The sequence below is a fragment of the Symphalangus syndactylus genome, chromosome 12 (assembly GCF_028878055.3).
Source record: "Symphalangus syndactylus isolate Jambi chromosome 12, NHGRI_mSymSyn1-v2.1_pri, whole genome shotgun sequence".
Lineage (NCBI taxonomy): Eukaryota > Metazoa > Chordata > Mammalia > Primates > Hylobatidae > Symphalangus > Symphalangus syndactylus.
Window position 1 is genome coordinate 82,679,293 of NC_072441.2, and position 22,529 is coordinate 82,701,821.

At 44.6% G+C, this 22,529-nt stretch overlaps 1 protein-coding gene, 1 long non-coding RNA gene and 3 other non-coding genes across 5 annotated transcripts in view; 4 read left to right on the plus strand and 1 right to left on the minus strand.

Moving 5' to 3' along the window:
* The first annotated feature begins 5,593 nt into the window (after positions 1-5,593).
* LOC134735006 (small nucleolar RNA SNORD59) lies at positions 5,594-5,664 on the plus strand. The gene has a single exon (XR_010117870.1). It is a non-coding gene; the product is annotated as a small nucleolar RNA SNORD59 (small nucleolar RNA).
* A 2,023-nt stretch (positions 5,665-7,687) lies between these two features.
* The window catches only part of LOC134734362 (uncharacterized), a 34,983-nt gene continuing 20,141 nt past the window's right edge, over positions 7,688-22,529 (minus strand). Inside the window, exon 4 of the long non-coding RNA XR_010117579.1 lies at positions 7,688-7,825. This is a non-coding gene — a long non-coding RNA (uncharacterized lncRNA). The remainder of the gene's footprint in view (positions 7,826-22,529) is intronic.
* On the plus strand, positions 12,664-12,774 carry LOC134734981 (U6 spliceosomal RNA). The gene has a single exon (XR_010117848.1). It is a non-coding gene; the product is annotated as a U6 spliceosomal RNA (small nuclear RNA).
* On the plus strand, positions 14,782-14,892 carry LOC134734977 (U6 spliceosomal RNA). Its single transcript, XR_010117844.1, has one exon. It is a non-coding gene; the product is annotated as a U6 spliceosomal RNA (small nuclear RNA).
* LOC134733908 (small ribosomal subunit protein uS3-like) lies at positions 20,680-21,529 on the plus strand. Its single transcript, XM_063624797.1, has one exon. It carries the CDS (start codon positions 20,701-20,703, stop codon positions 21,430-21,432), a length of 732 nt encoding a protein of 243 aa, XP_063480867.1. The 5' UTR covers positions 20,680-20,700; the 3' UTR covers positions 21,433-21,529.

Genomic DNA, 22,529 nt, shown 5'->3' on the forward strand with positions numbered 1-22,529 from the left:
CTTTAGCCCAGGAGTTGGAGACGGTCTGGGCAACATAGTAAGACCCATCTCTACAAAAAATTAAAGATTAGCCAGGCAGGGTGGTGCACACTGTAGTCCCTGCTACTGGGAAGGCTGAGGTAGGAGGATCGCTTGAGTCCAGGAGTTCAAAACCGCAATGAGCTATGACTGTGCCACTGCACTCCAGCCTGGGTGACAGAGTGAGACTCTGTCTCTAAAAACAGAAAAAAACCCACAAATGTAATAGAATTCAACTCTCCAAAGTTGAACTCTCCAAAAAGTAAACAAAATAACTGATCGAAAAATAAGAGAAAAAAGGCTGGGCGCAGTGGCTCACGCCTGTAATCCCAGCACTTTGGGAGGCCGAGGCGGGTGGATCATGAGGTCAGGAGATCGAGACCATCCTGGATAACACAGCGAAACTCCATCTCTACTAAATATACAAAAAATTAGCTGGGCGTGGTGGCGGGCACCTGTAGTCCCAGCTATTTGGGAGGCTGAGGCAGGAGAATGGCGTGAACTCGGGAGGCGGAGTTTGCAGTGAGCTGAGATCACGCCACTGCACTCCAGCCTGGGAGACAGAGCGAGACTCCATCTCAAAAAAAAAGAAAAGAAAGAAAAACATAAAACTAGAACGGCATAAATTATCAATGAAATAAGTCATGAAAATATTCCAGAATTGAAGAATATAACTTAATTTTTTTTTGAGACAGAATCTCACTCTGTCACTCAGATTGGAGTGCAGTGGCACAATCATAGCTCATTGCAGCCTCGAATTCCTGAACTCAAGCAATCCTCCTGCCTCAGCCTGAATGGCTGGGACTATAGGTGTGCACCACCACACCCGACTAATTTTTGTTTTTTGTTTTTTTTGTTTTGTTTTGTTTTGTTTTTGGTAGAGACGGTGGTCTTGCCATGTTGCCCTGGCTGGTCTCCAACTCCTGGGCTCAAGTGATCCTCCCACCTCGACCTCCCAAAGTGCTGGAATTACAGGAATGAGCCACTGCGCCCGGCCTGAAGGATATTACTTTCTAACCTGAAAGGACTTGCCACATGCCAGACACCAAGGGTGAAAATAAACCCACTCTAAGGCATGCCATATGAAATTTTAGAACACTGGAGACAACAGAGTTTAAAAGATTCTAGAGGGAGAAAGAGAAAAAAAATGGGGCACATGTTCTCAGGATCTCCTGAGGGCTGTGTCAGTAGATAACAAACAAACCTAAAGGATCAAGAATCATAATGTTCTCAAACTTTATCAGCAACATGAAGTATAAGACAATGGAGATCCAGCAATCCAACTACTAGGTATATATTCAAGGCAACTGAAATCAGTGTGTTGAAGAGATACCTGCACTGCCGTGTTCATTGCAGTACTGTTCACAATAGCCAAGAGTAGGAATCAACCCAAGTCTCCTTCAGTGGATTAATGGATAAAGAAAATGTGGCATATATACACAATGCAGTACTATTCAGCCTTACAAAGGAACGAAGCCTGGCTCGGTGGCATGCTCATGTTGTCTCAGCTACTCAGGAGGCTGAGGCAGGAAGATTGCTTGAGCCAGGGAGTTCAAGGTCAGCTTGGGCAACATAGCGAGACGTCATCTCTAAAATAAAGACATTCTTTACAGGAAAAATAGAAAACAAAGAATGAGATCCTGTCATTTACAGCATCGATGAACCTAGAGCACATTATGTTAAGTGAAGTAAGCCAGGCACAGAAAGACAAATACCACATGATCTCACTTATATATGGAATCTTAAAAAAAAACCTCATGCAGGTAGAGAGTAGAATGGTGGCTACTGGAGACTACGGGGTGGTGAATGTTGGGGAGACACTGGTCAATGGATACCAAATTTCAGTTGGACAGGAGGAATAAGTTCAAGAGATCTATTGTACATCATGGTGACTACAGTTAATAACAATGTAGTCGGCTGGGCATGGTGGCTCATGCCTGTAATTCCAACACTTTGGGAGGCCAAGGCAAGAGGATCACCTGAGGTCAGGAGTTTGAAATCAGCCTGGCCAACAAGGTGAAACCCCATCTCCACAAAAAAATACAAAAATTAGCCAGGCGTGGTGGCACATGCCTATAATCCCAGCTACTCGGGAGGTTGAGGCAGGAGAATCATTTGAACCCGGGAGTTGGAGGTTGCAGTGAGCTGAGATTGCAACACTGCACTCCAGCCTGGGCGACAGAATGAGACTCTGTCTCAAAAAAAATAAATAAATAAAATAAAATAAAATAAAAATAAAAAGTACGTGTCTACATTGGGAAGACGGAGGAACAAACGCGTATATTTGTTGTGGGCAGTGCAATATGTAACTAAATCCTTATCTTCCATACTGTAAACACAATAATTAGTTTCTTTTTTTTTTTTTTCAGACGGAGTCTCATGCTCTGTCCCCCAGGCTGGAGTGCAGTGGCATGATCTTGGCTCACTGCAAGCTCCACCTCCCAGGTTCATGCCATTCTCCTGCCTCAGCCTCCCGGGTAGCTGGGACTACAGACATCCGCCACCACGCCCGGCTAATTTTTTGTATTTTTAGTAGAGATAGGGTTTCACCATGTTAACCAGGATGGTCTCGATCTCATGACCTCGTGATCCGCCCACCTCAGCCTCCTGAAGTGCTGGGATTACAGGCATGAGCCACTGTGCCTGGCCAATAGTTAGTTTCTAAAACAAAAAATAAGTATCACTGTAAGCATATTTAGGTATATAATGGTAAATATTAAAGAAAACATTTTAAAAGTTGATAATGGTTGGCCGGGCCCGGTGGCTCACGCCTGTAATCCCAGCACTTTGGAAGGCCAAGGCAGATGGATCACCTGAGGCCAGGAGTTCAAGACCAGTCTGGCCAACATGAAGAAACCCCATCTCTACTAAAAATACAAAAATTAGCTGGGTGTGGTGATACACACCTGGAGTCCCAGTTATTCAGGAGGCTGAGGCATGAGAATCAATTGAACCCAGGAAATGGAGGTTGCAGTGAGCCGAGATCACACCACTGCACTTCAGCCCAGGCCACCGAAGGAGACTCTGTCTCAAAAAAAAAAAAAAAAGTTGTTAATGGTTGCCTCTGGGGATTGGAAAAGGATGGATCATATTGACACTGAAGTCAGGAAGCTGCTATTTTTCATGTGTTGCATAATTATTTGACTTTGTCCTGGTACAGTGGCTCATGCTTATAATCCCAGCCCTTTTAGAGCCCTGTCTAAACAAAAAATATTAGCTGGGTGTGGTGGCATATGCCTGTAGTTCCAGCTACCGGGGAGGCTGAAGCAAGAGGATCACTTGATCCCAGGAGACTGAGGCTGCAGTGAGCTATTATTATACCACTGTACTGCAGCCTGGATGACAGAGTAAGATCCTGTCCCCACCCCCAAAAAAAGAAAGAAACAAAGAAAGAAAGAAACAAAGAAAGAAAAAAACAGAAAAGAAAAATGTTTAATTATTTCACTCTTGAAATATCCACGTAGCCGGGCACAGTAGCTTACACCTGTAATCTCAGCACCTTGGGAGGCCAAGGCAGGTGGATCACCTGAGGTCAGGAGTTTGAGACCAGCTTGGCCAACATGGCGAAACCCTGTCTCTACTAAAAATACAAAAAATTAGCCAGGCACAGTGGCGCAAGCCTGTAGTCCCAGCTACTTTGGAGGCTGAGGCTGGGGAACTGTTGAACCCAGGAAGCGGAGGTTGCAGTGAGCAGAGATTGTGCATTGTACTACAGCCTGGGTGAGACAGCGAGACTCCATCTCAAAAAAAAAAATCCATGTATTAGCAATAAATTAAAATTTTGAATTTATAAATGTAATGCAAAAAAAGTGAGTTAATGTAAAGAAAATACATATATAGCAGTCTTGACATTTGACAAGGTTGATACAACAGACTAGTGGAGGAAGAATGGATTTTTTTTTTTCTTTTCAAGACAGAGTCTCACTCTGTCACCCAGGCTGGAGTGCAGTGGCGCGATCTTGGCTCACTGCAACCTCTGCCTCCCGAATTCAAGCAATTCTTCTGCTTCAGCCTCTCGAGTAGCTGGGATTGCAGGTGTGCGCCACCATGCCTGGCTAATATATATATATGTATATATTTTTGTATTTTTAGTAGAGATGAATGAAGTTTCACCATGTTGGCCAGGCTGGTCTCAAACTCCTGCCCTTGTGATCCACCCATTTCGGCCTCCCAAAGTGCTGGGATTACAGGCATGAGCCACCATGCCCAGCCTGGATGGATTGTTTTAAGAGATGATTTTGGAAAAACTGGAAGAAAAGAAAATTACATGCATGCCAGTTCAGATGGATTGGAAATACAAAGGTTATAGGTGAAACTGTTAATGGTGGAGGGTGTCCAGGTTCTTGGCATCTTGAACGAAGAATTGGACCAAACGCACAAACCAAGGAAGGAATGAAGGGGTTTATTGAAAATGAAAGTACACTCCACAGTGTGGGAGCAGGCCTGAGCATAGGAGATCAAAGGCCCTGTTACAGAATATTTGGGAGTTTAAATACCACTCTAGAGGATTCCACTGGTTATGTGGTGTATGCCCTATGTAAATAGAGAGGATGAAGTAAAGTTACAAAGTCATTAACTTGGCTTAGGCCCTATGGAGAGGTTATTTCCTGTCATAGCTGAAGTGTGAATTGGCCTTATGTTCCCTGCCTCCAGACCCTATTTTCCTGCCTCAAATCTATAATGGTAATAGAAGAACCTGTGTTCTTTCTGACTTTGAGGCAAAGGAGGGCTTCCTAAATAAGACCCCAAAATACAAACCATACGTCAGACAATGGGTTAATTTTTTATATCAAAATTAAGGGGCCAGGTGTGGTGGCTCACACCTGTAATCCCAGCCCTTTGGGAGGCCTAGGCGGGTAGATGACCCACGGTCAGGAGTTCAAGACCAGCCTGACCAACACGCAGAAACCCCGTCTCTACTAAAAATACAAAATTAACCAGGCATGGTGGCGCATGCCTGTAATCCCAGCTACTCAGGAGGCTGAGGCAAGAGTATCAGTTGAACCTGGGAGGTGGAGGTTGTGGTGAGCCGAGATCGCACCATTGCACTCTAGCCTGGAAAACAAGAGCAGAACTCTGACTCAAAAAAAAAATAAAAAAATTTAAGGGCTGAGTATGGTGGCTCACGCCTATAATCCCAGCATTTTGGGAGGCTGAAGTGGGCAGATTGCTTAAGCTCAGGAGTTTGAGACCAGCCTGGGCAACATGGTGAAACCCCATCTCTACCAACAATACAAAAAATTAGCTGGGCATGGTGGCACATGCCTGTGGTCCCAGCTACTTGGGAGGCTGAGGCAGGAGGATCGCTTGAGCCAGGGAGGTGGAGGTTGCAGTGAGCCAAGAACGTGCCATTGCACTCCAGCCTGGGTGACGAAACCCTGTATATATATATAAAATTAAATAATCCTGCTCAATAATGGAAACTATACTCAAAGGTAATAGTGAATAGACTTGGGGGGGAATTTGCAAAATTTAAAGCAAGCAATTGGTTAATATCTAGACCACACAACCCACTCCTCAAATCAATAAGGCAGTAAACTAAAAGCAAGAAAATAGGTAAAAAACATGATTAAGCTCTCACTGATGAGTTGCTTCTGACTTTCATTATTCTGAGTTTGCTGAACCCAGATGCCATTCCTGGGAAGGAAAAAAAAAGGAAAAAAACAAACAGGGTAAGCAATCACAGAAGGGGAAATCTGAATACCAACAGTATAAATTAATCCTCTACCTTGAATGCAATCAGAAAAATGCACATTAAAATAATAATAAGATACCACTTTACACCCATCAGTTAGGCAAAAATTAGTCTGGTAATACCAAATATTAGCAAGATCCAAGATGTGAGGAAACAAATCCCTGCTGTACTCCTGGAGTGTGAGACATGCACCCATTTCCATTTTTGTAGTAAAAAATGTGGCAGAACTTTGTGAAATTAAATATGCACATGCTCTATGGCCCAGCAATTCTACTCTGTCAACCAAAAGAGTGGAACTCTGTAAAATATTTGAAGAGATTTATTCTGACCCAAAGATGACTGACCATGGCCTGTGACACAGCCCTCAGGAAGTCCTGAGAACCTGTACGCAAGGTGGCTGGTGTGCAGCTTGGTTTTATACACTTTAGAGAGGAATGACACATCAATCAAATACATTTAAGACATACATTGGTTTGGTCCAGAAAGGTGGAACAACTCAAAGTGGGAGCTTCGAGACTATAGGTGAATTTAAATGTTTTCTGGTTGACGGTTAAGTTTGTCTAAAAACCTGGGATAGATAGACAGGGAATGTTCAGGTTAAGATAAAGATTGTGGAGACCAAAGTTCTTTTGAAGTCTCATAATGGCTGCCTTGGAGACAATAGGTGACAAATATTTCCTATTCAGATCTTAGTTAGTCTCTTCAGGATTGGGAGGGTCTGGAAAGAAAAGATGTATATATATATATATGTATATATATATATTTTTTTTTTTTTTTGAGATGGAGCCTCGCTCTGTCTCCCAAGCTGGAGTGCAATGGCGTGATCTCCACTCACTGCAGCCTCCAACTCTTGGGTTCAAGTGATTTTCCTGCCTCGGCCTCCCAAAGTGCTGGGACTACAAGCGTGAGCCACCGCGCCCAGCCCTGGCTATGTTAATAGAGATTCTTTATGGATGTAGATTTTCCCTACAAAGAACAGCTTTGCAGGGACATTTTAAAATATGACAAAGAAACATGTTTTGGGGTAAAATATTTTGATTTTCTTCTTCGTCTCGTAATGTTATACCAGAGTCAGGTTGGAAAGTAAATCATGATATATAGGGTTAAATAAAACCTATCTGATGAGAATTTATGATTTGTAGGGCATGACTCCCCAGATCCCTTAGATAGGAATTTGGGTAAGATAAAAAAAATCAGAGTTTAGTCCTCAACTCCTTCATATATGTTACAGAGAAACTTGTGTCTAGATTCATAAGGGATCACATGCAAGAATATTTATCACAGCATTATTTGTGGAAGCTCAATGTTAGAACTCAGTTTTGGGTGACTTTCATTAGCAAAGTAGAAAGGTTAAATATAGGTCTGGTGTGGTGGCTCACACCTGTAATCCCAGCACTTTGGGAGGCTAAGGAGAGCAGAACACCTGAGGTCTGGAGTTCGAGACCAGCCTGGCCAACACGGTGAAACTCTCTCCCTACTAAAAATACAAAAATTAGCTGGGCATGGTGGCAGGTGCCTGTAGTCCCCGCTACTTGGGAGGCTGAGGCAGGAGAATCGCTAGAACCTGGGAGATGGAGGTTGCAGTGAGCTGAGATCGCGCCATTGCACTCCAGCCTGGGCAACAGAGCAAGACTCCGTCAACAAAAAAAAAAGAAATAAATAAAAAAGAAAGAAAAAGAAAGGTTAAATATGGGAGTTGCATAGTATAGAATGCTACTCAGCAGATATACAAAATATTCAAAAGACAACATGGAGAGATCTTAAAAATAGTAATGAGTGACAAAACAAAACCATATTGTTGGCACAGTAACACTTATGTCAATTTAAAACTATAGCAAGGACCATGCGCAGTGGCTCATGCCTGTAATCCCAGCACTTTGGGAGGCCAAGGCAGCAGATCACCTGAGGTGCAGAGTTTGAGACCAGCCTGGCCAATATGGTGAAACCCCATCTCTACTAAAAATACAAAATTACCTGGGCATGGTGGCAAGTGACTGTAATCCTAGCTACTTGGGAGGCCGAGGCAGGAGAGTTGCTTGAACCTTGAAGGAAGAGGTTGCGGTGAGCCGAGATCACACGATTGCACTCCAGCCTGGGCAACACAGCGAGACTCTGTCTCAAAAAAAATAAAAATAAAAATAAATAAGATACATTAAAATAAATAAATAAATAAATAAATAAATAAATAAATAAATAAATAAATAAAAACTACGCCAAGGAACTTCTGGCTATAGCAGTGTAAAGGGGTCTGTGAATCTTCACAAAAAAAAAAAAACTATGAAATTAAATAAAATTGCCCCAAACAATGATTTCAAGTCTCTGGAAACTGAGCAAGGCAGAAACCAAATTGAGGAGCTTTTATTCTTGAAAAACTGCTACAGCGTCAAGCAAAAGCAATGTGAGTTTGCAGCCTTCTTTCCTGAGGCTGCTCCCATCCAACTTCCTTGGTGGCTGGGAACTGTAGTTTTACCAGTGTGGAACTGGCTGTGAAAACCAGCAATGTTTGCTGTCACAGTGGGTAGACTGAAATTGTAGGAGTTAGGTGGAGGTGGACAAAAGCCTGCAATGTTCTCAGCTGAATGATATGAAGTTGGTAGGAAATAAACAGGCAAAAAACCCTCTAGCTGTGCTAGCTCAAAGTAGCACTCCTAGTTGTGTTCGGTGGTGGAAAAGCCAGAAATTTAGCTGGAAAATAGGGAACTACAAGAGGGCTGAGATAAGCTCTCCCACATCCCTGGCTCACTGGGAAGCTATCATATGCATGGAGGATACCTCAGAGAGCTCCCTGAAAAATAAAAGACAAGGAAGAGTTGAACACTGCTGCACATTTTAATGCACTTCTCATCCTTCAAACAGATATATTGGCAGAAGTGGATGCTGTATGGGCTTGAGGTACTGGAACACAATGCTTATTCTAATAATTGGCTGAACACTGTGCTATGTAATCATAGGGGTGATACTGCTGCAGGATAATTAAGGAATCGGAGAGACCGAGGGATTGAGGAGGAATTATTTAATTATTTAGGTTCACTGACCCAGTTGGATTAACATCCAAAGGATTGAGCCCAGAACAAAGAGTCAAACTACCTTTTAAGCATTTCGTGGGGTGGGAGGAGATCTGTGCTGGGGGAAGCGTATTATAGAAGCGAGAGACAAAGACGGTTATTCAATTAAGACATGCGTTACATTATTTCTTACTTTTCAAGGAACAACATGTTTTACGCTTTGAGATTATCTGTCTAGTAACCTTGCAGCTGCACAGCTAGAGAAACAGAGTCTTCACAATGCCTGGTAAATGGAGAGATAAGGCCACTAGCCACAGAGAGAAAAACAGGCAGTTAATTTTAAAGGACTCCAGCCCTTTCTCTTTCTCAAGGGGAATTGGGTTTTCTTACATACAACTGAGCTTTTGCTTACACAGTCTTTAATTTTTTTATTTTATTTTTTGAGACGGAGTCTCACTCTGTTGCCCAGGCTGGAGTGCAGTGGCGCCATCTCGGCTCACTGCAAGCTCCGCTTCCTGGGTTCATGCCATTCTCCTGCCTCAGCCTCCCGAGTAGCTGGGACTACAGGTGCCCACCACCGTGCCCGGCTAATTTTTTTGTATTTTTAGTAGAGATGGAGTTTCACCATGTTAGCCAGGCTGGTTTCGAACTCCTGATCTTGTGATCCACCCACCTTGGCCTCCCAAAGTGCTGAGATTATAGGTGTGAGCCACTGCGCCCGGCCTACAGTCTTTAATTTCTTTTAATTCCTATTCTAATACCTGAGGGAACATTTTTTTTTTTTTGAGACAGAGTCTAACTCTGTCGCCCAGGCTGGAGTGCAATGGCTCCATCTTGGCTCACTGCAACCTCCACTTCCCAGGTTCAAGCGATTCTCCTACCTCAGCTTCCCGAGTAGCTGAGAGTATAGCTGGGTGCCACCATGCCCAGCTAAATTTTGTATTTTTAGTAGAGATGGGGTATCGCCATGTTAGCCAGGATGGCCTCAAACTCCTGACCTCAGGTGAATCATCTACCTCAGCCTCCCCAAGTGCTGGGATTACAGGCATGAGCCACTGCACCTGGCTGGAAAAATTTATTATTATTATTATTTGAGATAGGGTCTCAGTCTGTCACCCAGGCTGAAGTATAGTGGCATGATCTCGGTTTACTGCAACCTCTGCCTCCCAGTCGCAAGCAATCTTCCTACTTCAGCTCATGAGTAGCTGGGACCACAGGTATGTGCCAACACTACCTGCTAAGTTTTTGTATTTTTAGTAGAGATGGGGTCTTGGTATGTTGCCCAGGCTGGTCTCAAACTCCTGAGCTCAAGCCACTTTGACCTCCCAAAAGTGCTGGGATTAAAGATGAGCCACCATGCCTGACCCCTGTGGGAAAATTTTAAAAACAAGAATAAATGGCAGGGCATGGTGGCTCATGCCTGTAATCCCAGCACTTTCGGAGGCCGAGGTGGGAAGATCACCTGAGGCCGGGAGTTGAAGATCAGCCTGACCAACATGGAGAAACCCCGTCTCTATTAAAAACACAGAATTAGCCGGGCATGGTAGCACATGCCTGTAATCCCAGCTACTTACTACTCACGAGGCTGAGGCAGGAGAATCACTTGACCCTGGGAGGCGGAGCTTGCAGTAAGCCAAGATCATGCCATTGCACTCCAGCCTGGGCAACAAGAGCAAAACTCCATCTCAGACAAACAAACAAACAAACAAACAAACAAACAAAAAAACCAGAATAAAAAACTGAGCAGACACATTAGCAGCTGCACACTGTGGAATGATAGACTCTACAGTTTAACTCCAGACAAATGACACACACACACACACATCAGCATCACCAGCATCACCACCATTCAGAAAAATACAATAGAATCCAGACTCTACAGTTTAACTCCAAATTACACACACACAGACAGACAGACACACACACACACACACACACACATCCCATCAGCATCACCAGCATCACCACCATTCAGAAAAATACAACAGAATCCAGAGTTTTAACAGTCTATTATCTAAAATGACCAGTTTTTTAGAGGAGGAAGAGGAGGATAAAATGATCAGTTTTCAAGAAAAAATTATGACACATGCAAAGAAACCTAAAAAACAGTAACTCATATCCTGATTTTAAAAGTCAATGAAAACTAGCCAGGCGCAGTGGCTCATACCTGTAATCCCAGCACTTTGAGAGGCCAAGACAGGTGGATCACCTGAGGTCAGGTGTTTGAGACCAGCCTGGCCAACATGATGAAACCCCATCACTACTAAAAATACAAAAATTAGCTGGGCATGGTGGTGGGCGCCTATAATCCTAGCTACTGGGGAGGCTGAGGCAGGAGAATTGCTTGACCCTGGGAGGAGGAGGTTGCAGTAAGCTGAGATCATTCCACTGCACTCCAGCCTGGGCGACAGAGCAACACTCTGTCTCCAAAAAAAAAATAATAATAATAATAGAAAACAAAATAAAAACTGAGTCCAGGCGCAGTAGCTCACGTTGGTAATCCCGGCACTTTGGGAGGCTGAAGCCGGCAGATCACGAGCTCAGGAGATCAAGACCATCCTGGCTAACATGGTGAAACCCCATCTCTACTAAAACCACAAAAAAATTAGCTGGGCGTTGTGGTGGGCACCTGTAGTCCCAGCTACTTGGGAGGCTGAGGCAGGAGAATGGTGTGAACCCGGGAAGCAGGGCTTGCAGTGAGCAGAGATGGCACCACTGCACTCCAGCCTGGGCGATAGAGCGAGACTCCGTCTCAAATAAATAAATAAATAAATAAATAAAAATAAAAACTGACTCTGAGTAGGCCCAGAAGTTGAATTTGGCAGACAAAGACTTTAAAGCACATATTATAAATATGTTCAAGGAATTAAATAAAAATGTTTAACAATGACTCAATAAATATGGAATCTCAATAGAGAAATAGAAGCTATAAAAAAGAATCAAACAGAAATTCTAGAATTATAAAGTATAATAACTGAAATGAAAATTTTACTAAATGAACCCGATAGCAGATTTAAGATAGCAGAGGAAAAATTTAATAAACTTGAAGATAGATCAATAACAATAATCTAGTCTGAATGATAGAGACAAAAATGATTGCAGGAAAGTGAACAGCTGGGTACAGTGGCTCACACCTATAATCCCAGCACTTTGGGAGGCTGAGGCAGATGGAATGCTTGAGCCCAGGAGTTCAAGACCAGCCTGGGCAACATGATGAAACCCTATCTCTACAAAACGTACAAAAGTAAGCTGGATATGGTGGTGTGCCCCTGTAGTCCCAACTACTTGGGAGGCTGAGGCAGAAGAATCGCTTGAGCCTGGGCAGTCAAGGCTGCAGTGACCATGTTCATGTCACTGCACTGCAGCCTGGGTGACAAAGCAAGACTGTCTCAAAAAAAGAAACAAAAAACCAAAAAACAAAAACAAAAAAAACACCGAAAACAAAAAGCCTCAGAGGCCAGTGGTACATCAAGCATGCCTATATACATATAACACATGTCCAAAGGAGAGGAGACAAAGGGTCAGAAAAAAGTAGTTGAAAAAATAATAGCCAAAGGCCAGGTGCGTGGCTCACACCTGTAATCCCAGTACTTTGGGAGGCTAAGGCAGGCAGATCACGAGGTCAAGAGATTGAGACCATCCTGGCCAACATGGTGAAACCTCATCTCTACTAAAAATACAAAAATTAGCCGGGTGTAGTGGTGTGTGCCTGTAGTCCCAGCTACTTGGGAGGCTGAGGCAGAAGAATCACTTGAACCTGGGAGGCAGAGATTGCAGTGAACCAAGATCTTGCCACTGAACTCCAACCTGGTGACAGAGTGAGACTCCATCTCAAAAAAAAAATAATAATAATAATAGCCAAAAACTTTTCAAATTTGATGAAAAACATTACACATCTAAGAATCTCAATAAACCTCAAATACCTAGACACATTACAGTCAACTTGTTTAAAGACAATTGGCTACCACATATTCTAAAATTTGAACAATTCAGAGAAGATTAGCCAGTCTCTTGTACAAGAATGGCATGCAAATTTATGAAGCATTTCATATTTTTACATGTAAATAAAAGAAAGAATAAAAGCAAATGTACTATATATATAAAGTAATACTACTGTGTTAAATACACAGATGAATATAAAAAAGTGTGAGCATGGAAGAATGAATTTAAAAATAAGTGATTACAATAAAAAGACAAAAAAGATCTTTAAAGCAGCAAGAAAAAAAGACTCATCAAATATGGGGGAAGAAGTACACAATTAACAGCAGACTTTTCATCAGAAACAATGGACACCAGGAGGCAACGGAATGAGATATTTTAAGAGCTGAAAGAAAATTACGGCCATGTGTGGTGGCTCATGCCTGTAATCTCAGCACTTTGGGTAGCCAAGGCAGGTGGATCACTTGAGCCCAGGAGTTTGAGACTAGCCTGGACAATATGGCAAGGCACCATCACTACATAAAAATTTTTAAAAATTAGCCAGTTCCAGCCTGGCCAACGTGGCAAAACCCTGACTAATAAAAATACAAAAAAAATTAGCCGGGCGTGGTGGCTAACACCAGTAATCCCAGCACTTTGGGAGGCCGAGGCGAATGGATCACTTGAAGTCAGGAGTTTGAGACCAGCCTGGCCAACATGGCAAAACCCCGTCTCTACTAAAACTACAAAAAAATTAGCTGGGTGTGGTGGCGGGCGCCTGTAATGCCAGCTACTCGGGAGGCTGAAGTGGGAGAATCACTTGAAGCTGGGAGGCGGAGGTTGCGGTGAGCCAAGATCACGCCACTGCACTCCAGCCCCGGCGACAGAGCAAGACTCCATGTCAAAATAAATAACAAAGCTAGGCAGGGTGGCTCATGCCCGTAATCCCAGCACTTTGGGAGCCGAGGCAGGCAGATCACGAGGTCAGGAGATCGAGACCATCCTGGCTAACACGGTGAAACCCCGTCTCTACTAAAAATACAAAAAATTAGCCAGGTGTGGTGGCAGGTGCCTGTAGTCCCAGCTACTTGGGAGGCTGAGGCAGGAGAATGGCGTGAACCTGGGAGGCGGAGCTTGCAGTGAGCTGAGATCGTGCCACTGCACTCCAGCCTGGGCGACAGAACAAGACTCCATCTCTAAATAAATAAATAAATAAATAACAAAATACAAAAAATTAGCTGGGCATGATGGTGCATACTTGTAGTCCCAGCTACTCGGGAGCCTGAGGTATTAGAATCACTCAAACCCAGGAGGCAGAGGTTGCAGTGAGCCAAATTGGCACCACTGCACTCCAGTCTCCAGCCTGGGTGACAGACCGAGACTCTGTCTCAAAAAAAAAAAAAAAAAAGGATGTAAGGGATAAAGCTAAAGCAATTCTTAGAAGAAGATTTGTAGCTTAAATGCCTTTAGTAGAAAGAAAGAAAGGTCTACAATCAGTAATCTAGGCTGGGCATGGTGGCTCACACCTGCAATCCCAGCACTCTGGGAAGCCGAGACAGGTGGATCACCTGAGGTCAGGGGTTTGAGACCAGCCAGGCCAACATGATGAAACCCCGTCTCTACTAAAAATACAAAAACTAGCTGGGTGTGGTGGCACATGCCTGTAATCCCAGCTACTTGGGAGGCTGAGACAGAGAATCGCTCGAACCTGGGAGGTGGAGGTTGCAGCTGGCCGACATTGTACCACTGCACTCCAGCCTGAGTGACAGAGCAAGACTCTATCTCAAAAAAATAAAAAACAAAATAAAATCAATAATCTAATTTTCACTTCAAGAAGCTGGAAAAATAAGAGTAAATCAAACATAAAGTAAATAGAAGAAAGAACATAATAAACGCCAGACTGAAAAATCAATGAAATAGAAAACAAAAACTTTAGAGGCAGGAGAATCGCTTGAACCTGGGAGGGAGAGATTGCAGTGAACTGAGATCTTGCCACTGAACTCCAGCCTGGCGACAGAGTGAGACTCCATCTCAAAAAACAAAAAATAATAGTAATAGCCAAAAACTTTTCAAATCTGATGAAAAACATTACACATCTAAGAATCTCAATAAACCTCAAATGCCTAGACACATTACAGTCAACTTGTTTAAAGACAATTGGCTACCACATATTCTAAAATTTGAACAATTCAGAGAAGATTAGCCAGTCTCCTGTACAAGAATGGCATGCAAATTTGTGAAGCATTCCATATTTTTACATGCAAATAAAAGAAAAAATAAAAGCAAATGTACTATATATAGAGAGTAATACTATTGGTTCTTTGGAAAGATCAACAAAACAGACATATCTTTAGCTAGATTACCCAAGAAAAGAGGAAAGAACATACAAATTACCAAAATCAAGAATGAAAGAAGGGACGTCTTGTCCAAGTGTGGTAGCTCATGCCTGTAATCCCAGCACTTTGGGAGGCCGAGGCAGGCAGATCAACTGAGGTCAGGGGTTTGAGACCAGCCTGGTCAACATGGTGAAACCCTGTCTCTATTAAAAACACAAAAAAATTAGGCAGACGTAGTGGCGAATGCTTGTAGTCCCAGCTACTCAGGAGGCTGAGGCAGGAGAATCATCTGAACCCAGGAGGTGGAGGCTGCAGTGAGCCGAGATCATGCCACACTGCACTCCAGCCTCGGTGGCAGAGTGAGACTCCGTCAAAAAAAGAAAAAAAGAAAGAAGAGAGAGAGAGAAAGAAAGAAAGAAAGGAAGGCAGGCAGGCAGGCAGGAAGGAAGGAAGGAAGGAAGGAACTGTAGGGAATTTAAATTATATGGAGAAAACTCTAGAAAGAGACAAATTAACAAAGCTAACTAAAGAAAGAAAAAAAGAAAATCCAAATAGACCTATACCAAGTAAAAGGAAAAGAATTTGGATTTAAAATCGTCCCACAAGAAAATGCCCAGGCCCAGATGCTTTATTGCTAAATTATATCAACACTTAAAGAACAGACCAGGCACAGTGGCTCACGCCTGTAATCCCAGCACTTTGGGAGGTGGAGGCAGGTGGATCACCTGAGGTCAGGAGTTCAAGATCAGCCTCGCCAACATGGTGAAACCCTGTCTCTACTAAAAATACAAAAATTAGCCAGGCGTGGCAGTGCACACCTGTAATCCCAGCTACTTGGGAGGCTGGGGCAGGAGAATCACTTGAACCCGGGAGGCAGAGGTTGCAGTGAGCCAAGATCGCACCACTGCACTCCAGCCTGGGCAACAGAGAAAGACTCTGTCTCAAAACAAACAAATAAACAAACAAACAAAAAGCAAAATAAGAGGATAAAGAGAGGCCGGGCGTGGTGGCTTATGCCTGTAATCCCAGAACTTTGGGAGGCTGAGGTGGGCGGATCACTTGAGCTCAGAAGTTCAAGACCAGCTTGGACAACATAAGGAGACCCCCATCTCCACAAAAAAATTTTAAAATTAGGGACAGGCAAGGTGGCTCACACCTATAATCCCAGCACTTTGGGAGGCAGAAGCAAGCAGATCACCTGAGGTCAGGAGTTCAACACCAGGCTGGCCAACATGGCGAAACCCTGTCTCTACTAAAAATACAAAAATTAGCCAGGCATGGTGGGGGGCACCTGTAATTCCAGCTACTCAGGAGGCTGAGGCAGGATAATCGCTTGAACCCGTGAGGCAGAGGTTGCAGTGAGCTGAGATCGCACCACTGCACTCCAACCTGGGTGACAGAGTGAGACTCCATCTCAAAATAAAAGAAAAAAAATCTGCTAAAAAATACTTTGTATTTATATACAAAAGAGTCACATTCTGAGATCATATAATTATAAACAAGTTTTTCACCTATATGCACATATGGTAGGACATTCTAAAGTCATGTAGGACATACATAGAACAAGTCTTTGTTGTGCGTCTTGCACAATGTTTAGAATATCTGGACTCTGACTACTAAATGTAAGAATTACTGCCCCCTTCCCACCCATTGTGAAACAACATTGACAAAAATTCTGACTACAATTTTTTTTTTTTTTTTGAGACAGGGTCTCTGTTGCCCAGGTTGGAGTGTAGCAGCATGATCTCGGCTCACTGCAGCCTCAACCTTCTGGGTTCAAGCAATTCTCCCACCTCAGCCTCCTGAGTAGCTGGGACTGCAGGCATGCACCACCATGCCTGGCTAATTTTTGTATTTTTTGTAGAAAAGGGCTTTTGCCATGTTGCCCAGGGTGGTCTCAAACTCCCGGGCTCAAGCAATTTGCCCACCTCAGCTTCCCAAAGTGCTGGATTTACAGGCGTGTACTCACACACCTGGCCTTACAAATTTTCAAACTTCTCCCTATGAGATAGTAGTATTCCTGGTTTTAAAAACTGATCTAGGCCAGGCACAGTGGCTCATGCCTGTAATCTCAGCACTTTGGGAGGCCGAGGCGGGTGGATCACCTGAGGTCAGGAGTTCGAGACCAGCCTGGCCAACATGGTGAAACCCCGTCTCTAAGAAAAATACAAAAAAAATTGGCTGGGCATGGTGGTGGGTGCCTGTAATCCCAGCTACTTGGGAGGCTGAGGCAGAAGAATTGCTTGAACCTGGGAAGCAGAGGTTGCAGTGAACTGAGATCATGCCATTGCACTCCAGTTTGGGTGACACAGAGCAAGACTCTGTCTCAAAAAAAAAAAAAAAGAAAAGGAAGAAAAAGGTCTAATAGAAGTTCTTCTATCTGGAAACATGAGTATGCGGTATAAGGATAATGAGCACATATTACTTTAGAAACTATGAAAATAAAATCAATTTTTTCTTCTTCTTCAAAGTGACAGGGGAGAGAGATGGAGGATATGGTGACTTTTTTTTTTTGAGACAGGCTGTCACTTTGTCACTCAGGCTGGAGTGCAGTGGCTGAGATCTTGGCTCACTGCGTCCTCGACCTCCTGGGCTCAAGTGATCCTCCCACCTCAGCTCCCCAGGTAGCTGGAACTACAGGCATGCTCCACCATGCCTGGCTAATTTTTTGTATTTTTTATAGAAACGTGGTTTCATCATGTTGCCCAGGCTGGTCTCAAACTTCTGAGTTCAAGCAATCCACCCACCTTGGCTTCCCAAAATGCTAGGATTATAGGCATGAGCCACAGCACCCAGCCGTGTATGGTGACTTTTGATATTCTTTTTTTTCTTTTGATTTTTTTTCCTCTTTTTTTTTGTAGTGATGGGGGCCTTAGTATGCTGTCCAGGCGGCTGGTCTTGAACTCCTGGCCTCAAGTGATCCTCCCACCTCAGCCTTCCAAAGTGTGGAGATTACAGGCTTGAGCCACTGCACTCAGCCCTAAATGTGTTTGTTGTTTTTTGTTAAAGAGCCGGGGCTGCTCTGCTTATGGAGTAGCCATTCTTTTATTCCTTTACCAGAAAAAGAAGAATAAAAGAGCCAGGCCTGAATGGGGGTGTGTCTCACTATGTTGACCAGGCTGGTCTCGAACTCCTGGGCTCAAGTGATTCTCATGCCTGGGATGGAAGGAATGAACCACCGCGCCCAGCCACTTTACTTCTTTACAAGTGTATCTCTGAAGATCACTCCCAGATAAACCTTCTACATGGAACTCTCCATATCAGAGCCTGTTTCCAGGGAGAGCCAATCTAAGACATTTAGTTTTTCCAACCCACACACTTCGTACCATTAGCCACCCTCCTTGAGTCTTTCAGGTTAAAGAATATCAAAAGTCAGACTGGGTGTGGCAGCTCCTGCCGGCAATCCCAATACTTTGAGAGGCTGAGGTGGGAGGATCACTTGAGACCAGGAGTTCAAGACCAGCCTGGGCAACATAGTGAGGCCCCCATATCTACCAAATAAATAAATAAATAAATAAAAACATTCAGAACAGGGATCTCTGAGGGAAGAAAATATTTTTTAAAAAAATTTTGGTGGCGGGGGACAGTCATGCTCTGTCACCCAGGCTGGAGTGCAGTGGTGCGATCTCAGCTCAGTGCAACCTCTGCCTCCTGAGTTCAAGTTATTCTAATGCCTCAGCCTCCTGAGTAGTTGAGATTACAGGTGTATGCACCACCACACCTGGCTAATTTTGCATTTTTATTAGAGACAGGGTTTCACCATGCTGGTCAGGCTGGTCTCGAACTCCTGACCTCAAATGATCCACCCACCTCGTCCTCCCAAAGTGCTGGGATTACAGGCGTGAGACACCACACCCGGCAGAAAAAAAAATTTTTTTGTAAAGTTAAGAAGGCAGAATTGAGCAGAGGGAGTAGCTGACACACAATGTGGTTGCAACAGAACCTTAACTGATCCTTGGATTTTACAGGGAGCTCTGGAATGAAGATAATTTTTCAGAGCTGTCCCAAATGAAGGCAAAGGGACCATGACTTTGTGTCACTGCATTAGCCAATCATTGGCTGCAGGAAAGAAAAGTCAAGACAATTTCCTGTGGCTGATGGTAATGTCCAGTGAGGGAGGGCCATCAGTGGCTGATATTCCTAGCAGCTGGGGAATAGGCTTATGAACCTAGAAAGGGAATCTGGGTGAAACACCGGTGTTTTCTACAGTTTACCACTTGCACTACTCAGATCCCTTTTTTTTTTTTGAGACAGAGTCTTGCGCTGTCACCCAGGCTGGAGTGCAGTGGGGCGATCTTGGCTCACTGCAACCTCTGCCTCCTGGGTTCAAGCAATTCTCTACCTCAGCCTCCCAAGTAGCTGGGATTACAGGCGCCTGCCACCACAGCCAGCTAAATTTTTTTGTATTTTTAATAGAGATGGGGTTTCACCATCTTGGCCAGGCTGGTCTTGAACTCCTGACCTCGTGATCCACCTGCCTCAGCTTCCCAAAGTGCTGGGATTACAGGCATGAGCTACCGCGCGATTCATTCTTATTTTTGTTGTTGTTTTTTTGTTTTTTGAGACAGCGTTTCACTCTGCCGTCCAGGCTGGAGTGCAGTAGTACAATCTCCACTCACTGAAACCTTTGCCTTCCAGGTTCAAGCGATTCTCCTGCCTCAGCTTCCCGAGTAGTTGGGATTATAGGCGTGCACCACCATGCCCAGCTAAATTTTCTTTTTTTTTTTTTTGAAACGGAGTTTCACTCTTGTCGCCCAGGCTGGAGTGCAATGGTGCAATCTCGGCTCACCGCAACCTCTGCCTCCCGGGTTCAAGTGATTCTCCTGCCTCAGCCTTCTGAGTAGCTGGGATTACAGGCATAAGCCACAATGCCCAGCTAATTTTTTTTGTATTTTTAGTAGAGATGTTGTTTCACCATGTTGGTCAGGCTGGTCTTGAACTCCTGACCTCAGGTGATCCGCCCGTCTTGGCCTCCCAAAGTGCTGGAATTACAGGCGTGAGCCACTGCACCCGGCCAAATTTTGTATTTTTAGTAGAGACGGGGTTTCACCATGTTGGCCAGGCTGGTCTTGAACTCCTGACCTCAGGTGATCCACCTACCTCGGCCTCCCAAAGTGCTGGGATTACAGGCGTGAGCCATCAGGCCTGACCCAATTCATTCTTCTTATAGTTAGTTTGCTCTGTTGGGGAAAAGCATCTGTAGCATTCTGATTGGTTTCATTTCCTGGGGGAACTTTGAGAGAAGGATTAAGTGGAAAAGTTTATAGCCTTTTTACTGCTGCAATTAGTTTTGAGGTTCTAAGAACTTCTCATTATCCCCTCCTGTACCACTAATTCCAGATTCTCCTCACCTTTGGCTAGCACTTCTGCTGGTATAGAGAGCTGGGTAGCAGGGTGACCCAGACCCTAAATCCTGAGAGTGACTTTTGTTACCATGTGGCTGCTATACTTTTCTATTTACTGTTAGAATTGATCACAGTAGCACCAAGAGGCATCCCAGTGGATGACCTGAATGCCAAAGTATTCTTCCTGGCCAGGCAAGGAGGCTCACGCCTGTAATCCCGGCACTTTAGGAGACTGAGACAGGAGGATTGCTTGAGCCCAAGAGGTTGAGCTTGCAGTGAGCTATGATCACGCCACTGCAGTCTAGCCTGGGTGACAGAGCAAGACTCTGTCTTTAATTTAAAAAACAAGGCTTCCTTTCCTTTCAGCGGAGTGCGGCGGCAAGATGGTCGTGCAGATTTCCAAGAAGAGGAAGTTTGTCGCTGATGGCATCTTCAAAGCTGAACTGAATGAGTTTCTTACACGGGAGCTGGCTGAAGATGTCGACTCTGGAGTTGAGGTGCGAGTTACACCAACCAGGACAGAAATCATTATCTTAGCCACCAGAACACAGAATGTTCTTGGTGAGAAGGGCCGGTGGATTCGGGAACTGACTGCTGTAGTTCAGAAGAGGTTTGGCTTTCCAGAGGGCATTGTAGAGCTTTGTGCTGAAAAGGTGGCCACTAGAGGTCTGTGTGCCATTGCCCAGGCAGAATCTCTGCGTTACAAACTCGTAGGAGGGCTCGCTGTGCGGAGGGCCTGCTATGGTGTGCTGCGGTTCATCATCGAGAGTGGGGCCAAAGGCTGCAAGGTCGTGGTGTCTGGGAAACTCCGAGGACAGAGGGCTAAATCCATGAAGTTTGTGGATGGCCTGATGATCCACAGCGGAGACCCTGTTAACTACTACGTTGATACTGCTGTGCGCCACGTGTTGCTCAGACAGGGTGTGCTGGGCATCAATGTGAAGATCATGCTGCCCTGGGACCCAACTGGTAAGATTGGCCCTGAGAAGCCCCTGCCTGACCACGTGAGCATTGTGCAACCCAAAGATGAGATACTGCCCACCACCCCCATCTCAGAACAGAAGGATGGGAAGCCAGAGCCACCTGCCATGCCTCAGCCAGTCCCCACAGCATAACAGGGTCTCCTTGGCAGCTGTGTTCTGGAGTCTGGATGTTGCTCTGTAAAGACCTTTAATAAAATCTTGTACAAAGAAAAAAAAAAACAAAAAACAAGGCTGGGCGCAGTGGCTCATGCCTGTAATCCTTGCACTTTGGGAGGCCCAGGTGGGTGGACCATTTGAGGTCAGGTGTTTGAGACCAGCCTGGCCAGCATGAAGAAACCCCATCTCTACCAAAAATACAAAAAATTAGCTGTGCGTGGTGGCACGTGCCTGTAATCCCAGCTACTCAGGAGGCTGAGGCAGGAGAATCACTTGAACCCGGGAGGTGGAGATTGCAGTGAGCCAAGATCGTGCCACTGCACTCCAGCCTGGACAACAAGAGCAAAACTCTATCTCAAAAAAAAAAAAAAAGGCCAGGCGCAGTGGCTCACACCTGTAATCCCAACATTTTGGGAGGCCCAGGCAGGTGGATCACTTGAGGTCAGGAGTTCGAGACCAGCCTGGCCAACATGGTAAAACACCGTCTCTATTAAAAATACAAAAATTAGCCAAGCTTGGTGGCATGCTCCTGTTATCTCACCTACTCGGAAGGGTGAGGCAGGAGAATCGCTTGAACCCAGGAGGCGGAGTTTGCAGTGAGCCAAGATCGCGCCATTGCACTCTAGCCTGGGTGACAGAGTGAGACTCCGTCTCAAAAAAAAAAAAAAAAAAAAGAACTTGGCTGGGCACAGTGGCTCATGCCTATAATCCCAGCATTTTGGGGGCAGGCAGATCACCTGAGGTCAAGAGTTCAAGACTAGCCTCACCAACATAGTGAAACCCTGTCTCTACTAAAAATACAAAAATTAGCCAGGTGTGGTGGTGGGTGCCTGTAATCCCAGCTACTTGAGAGGCTGAGGCAGGAGAATTGTTTGAACCTGGGAGGTGGAGGTAGCAGGTCAGCTGAGATTGTGCCACTGCACTCCAGCCTGGGCAACAGAGTGAGACTCCATCTCAAAAAAAAGAAAGATCAGTAGATCCTTTTGTCACATGCCCACTGCCATACCCCCACTGCTGTAATGTTGATCTTTTAAAGTAATGTAATTCAGATATCACGGGTTTTTTGTTTTTGT

Coding starts and splice junctions, on each gene's coding strand:
- LOC134733908 (XM_063624797.1), top strand. CDS start 20,701: ATGGTCGTGCAGATTTCCAAGAAGAGGAAGTTTGTCGCTGATGGCATC.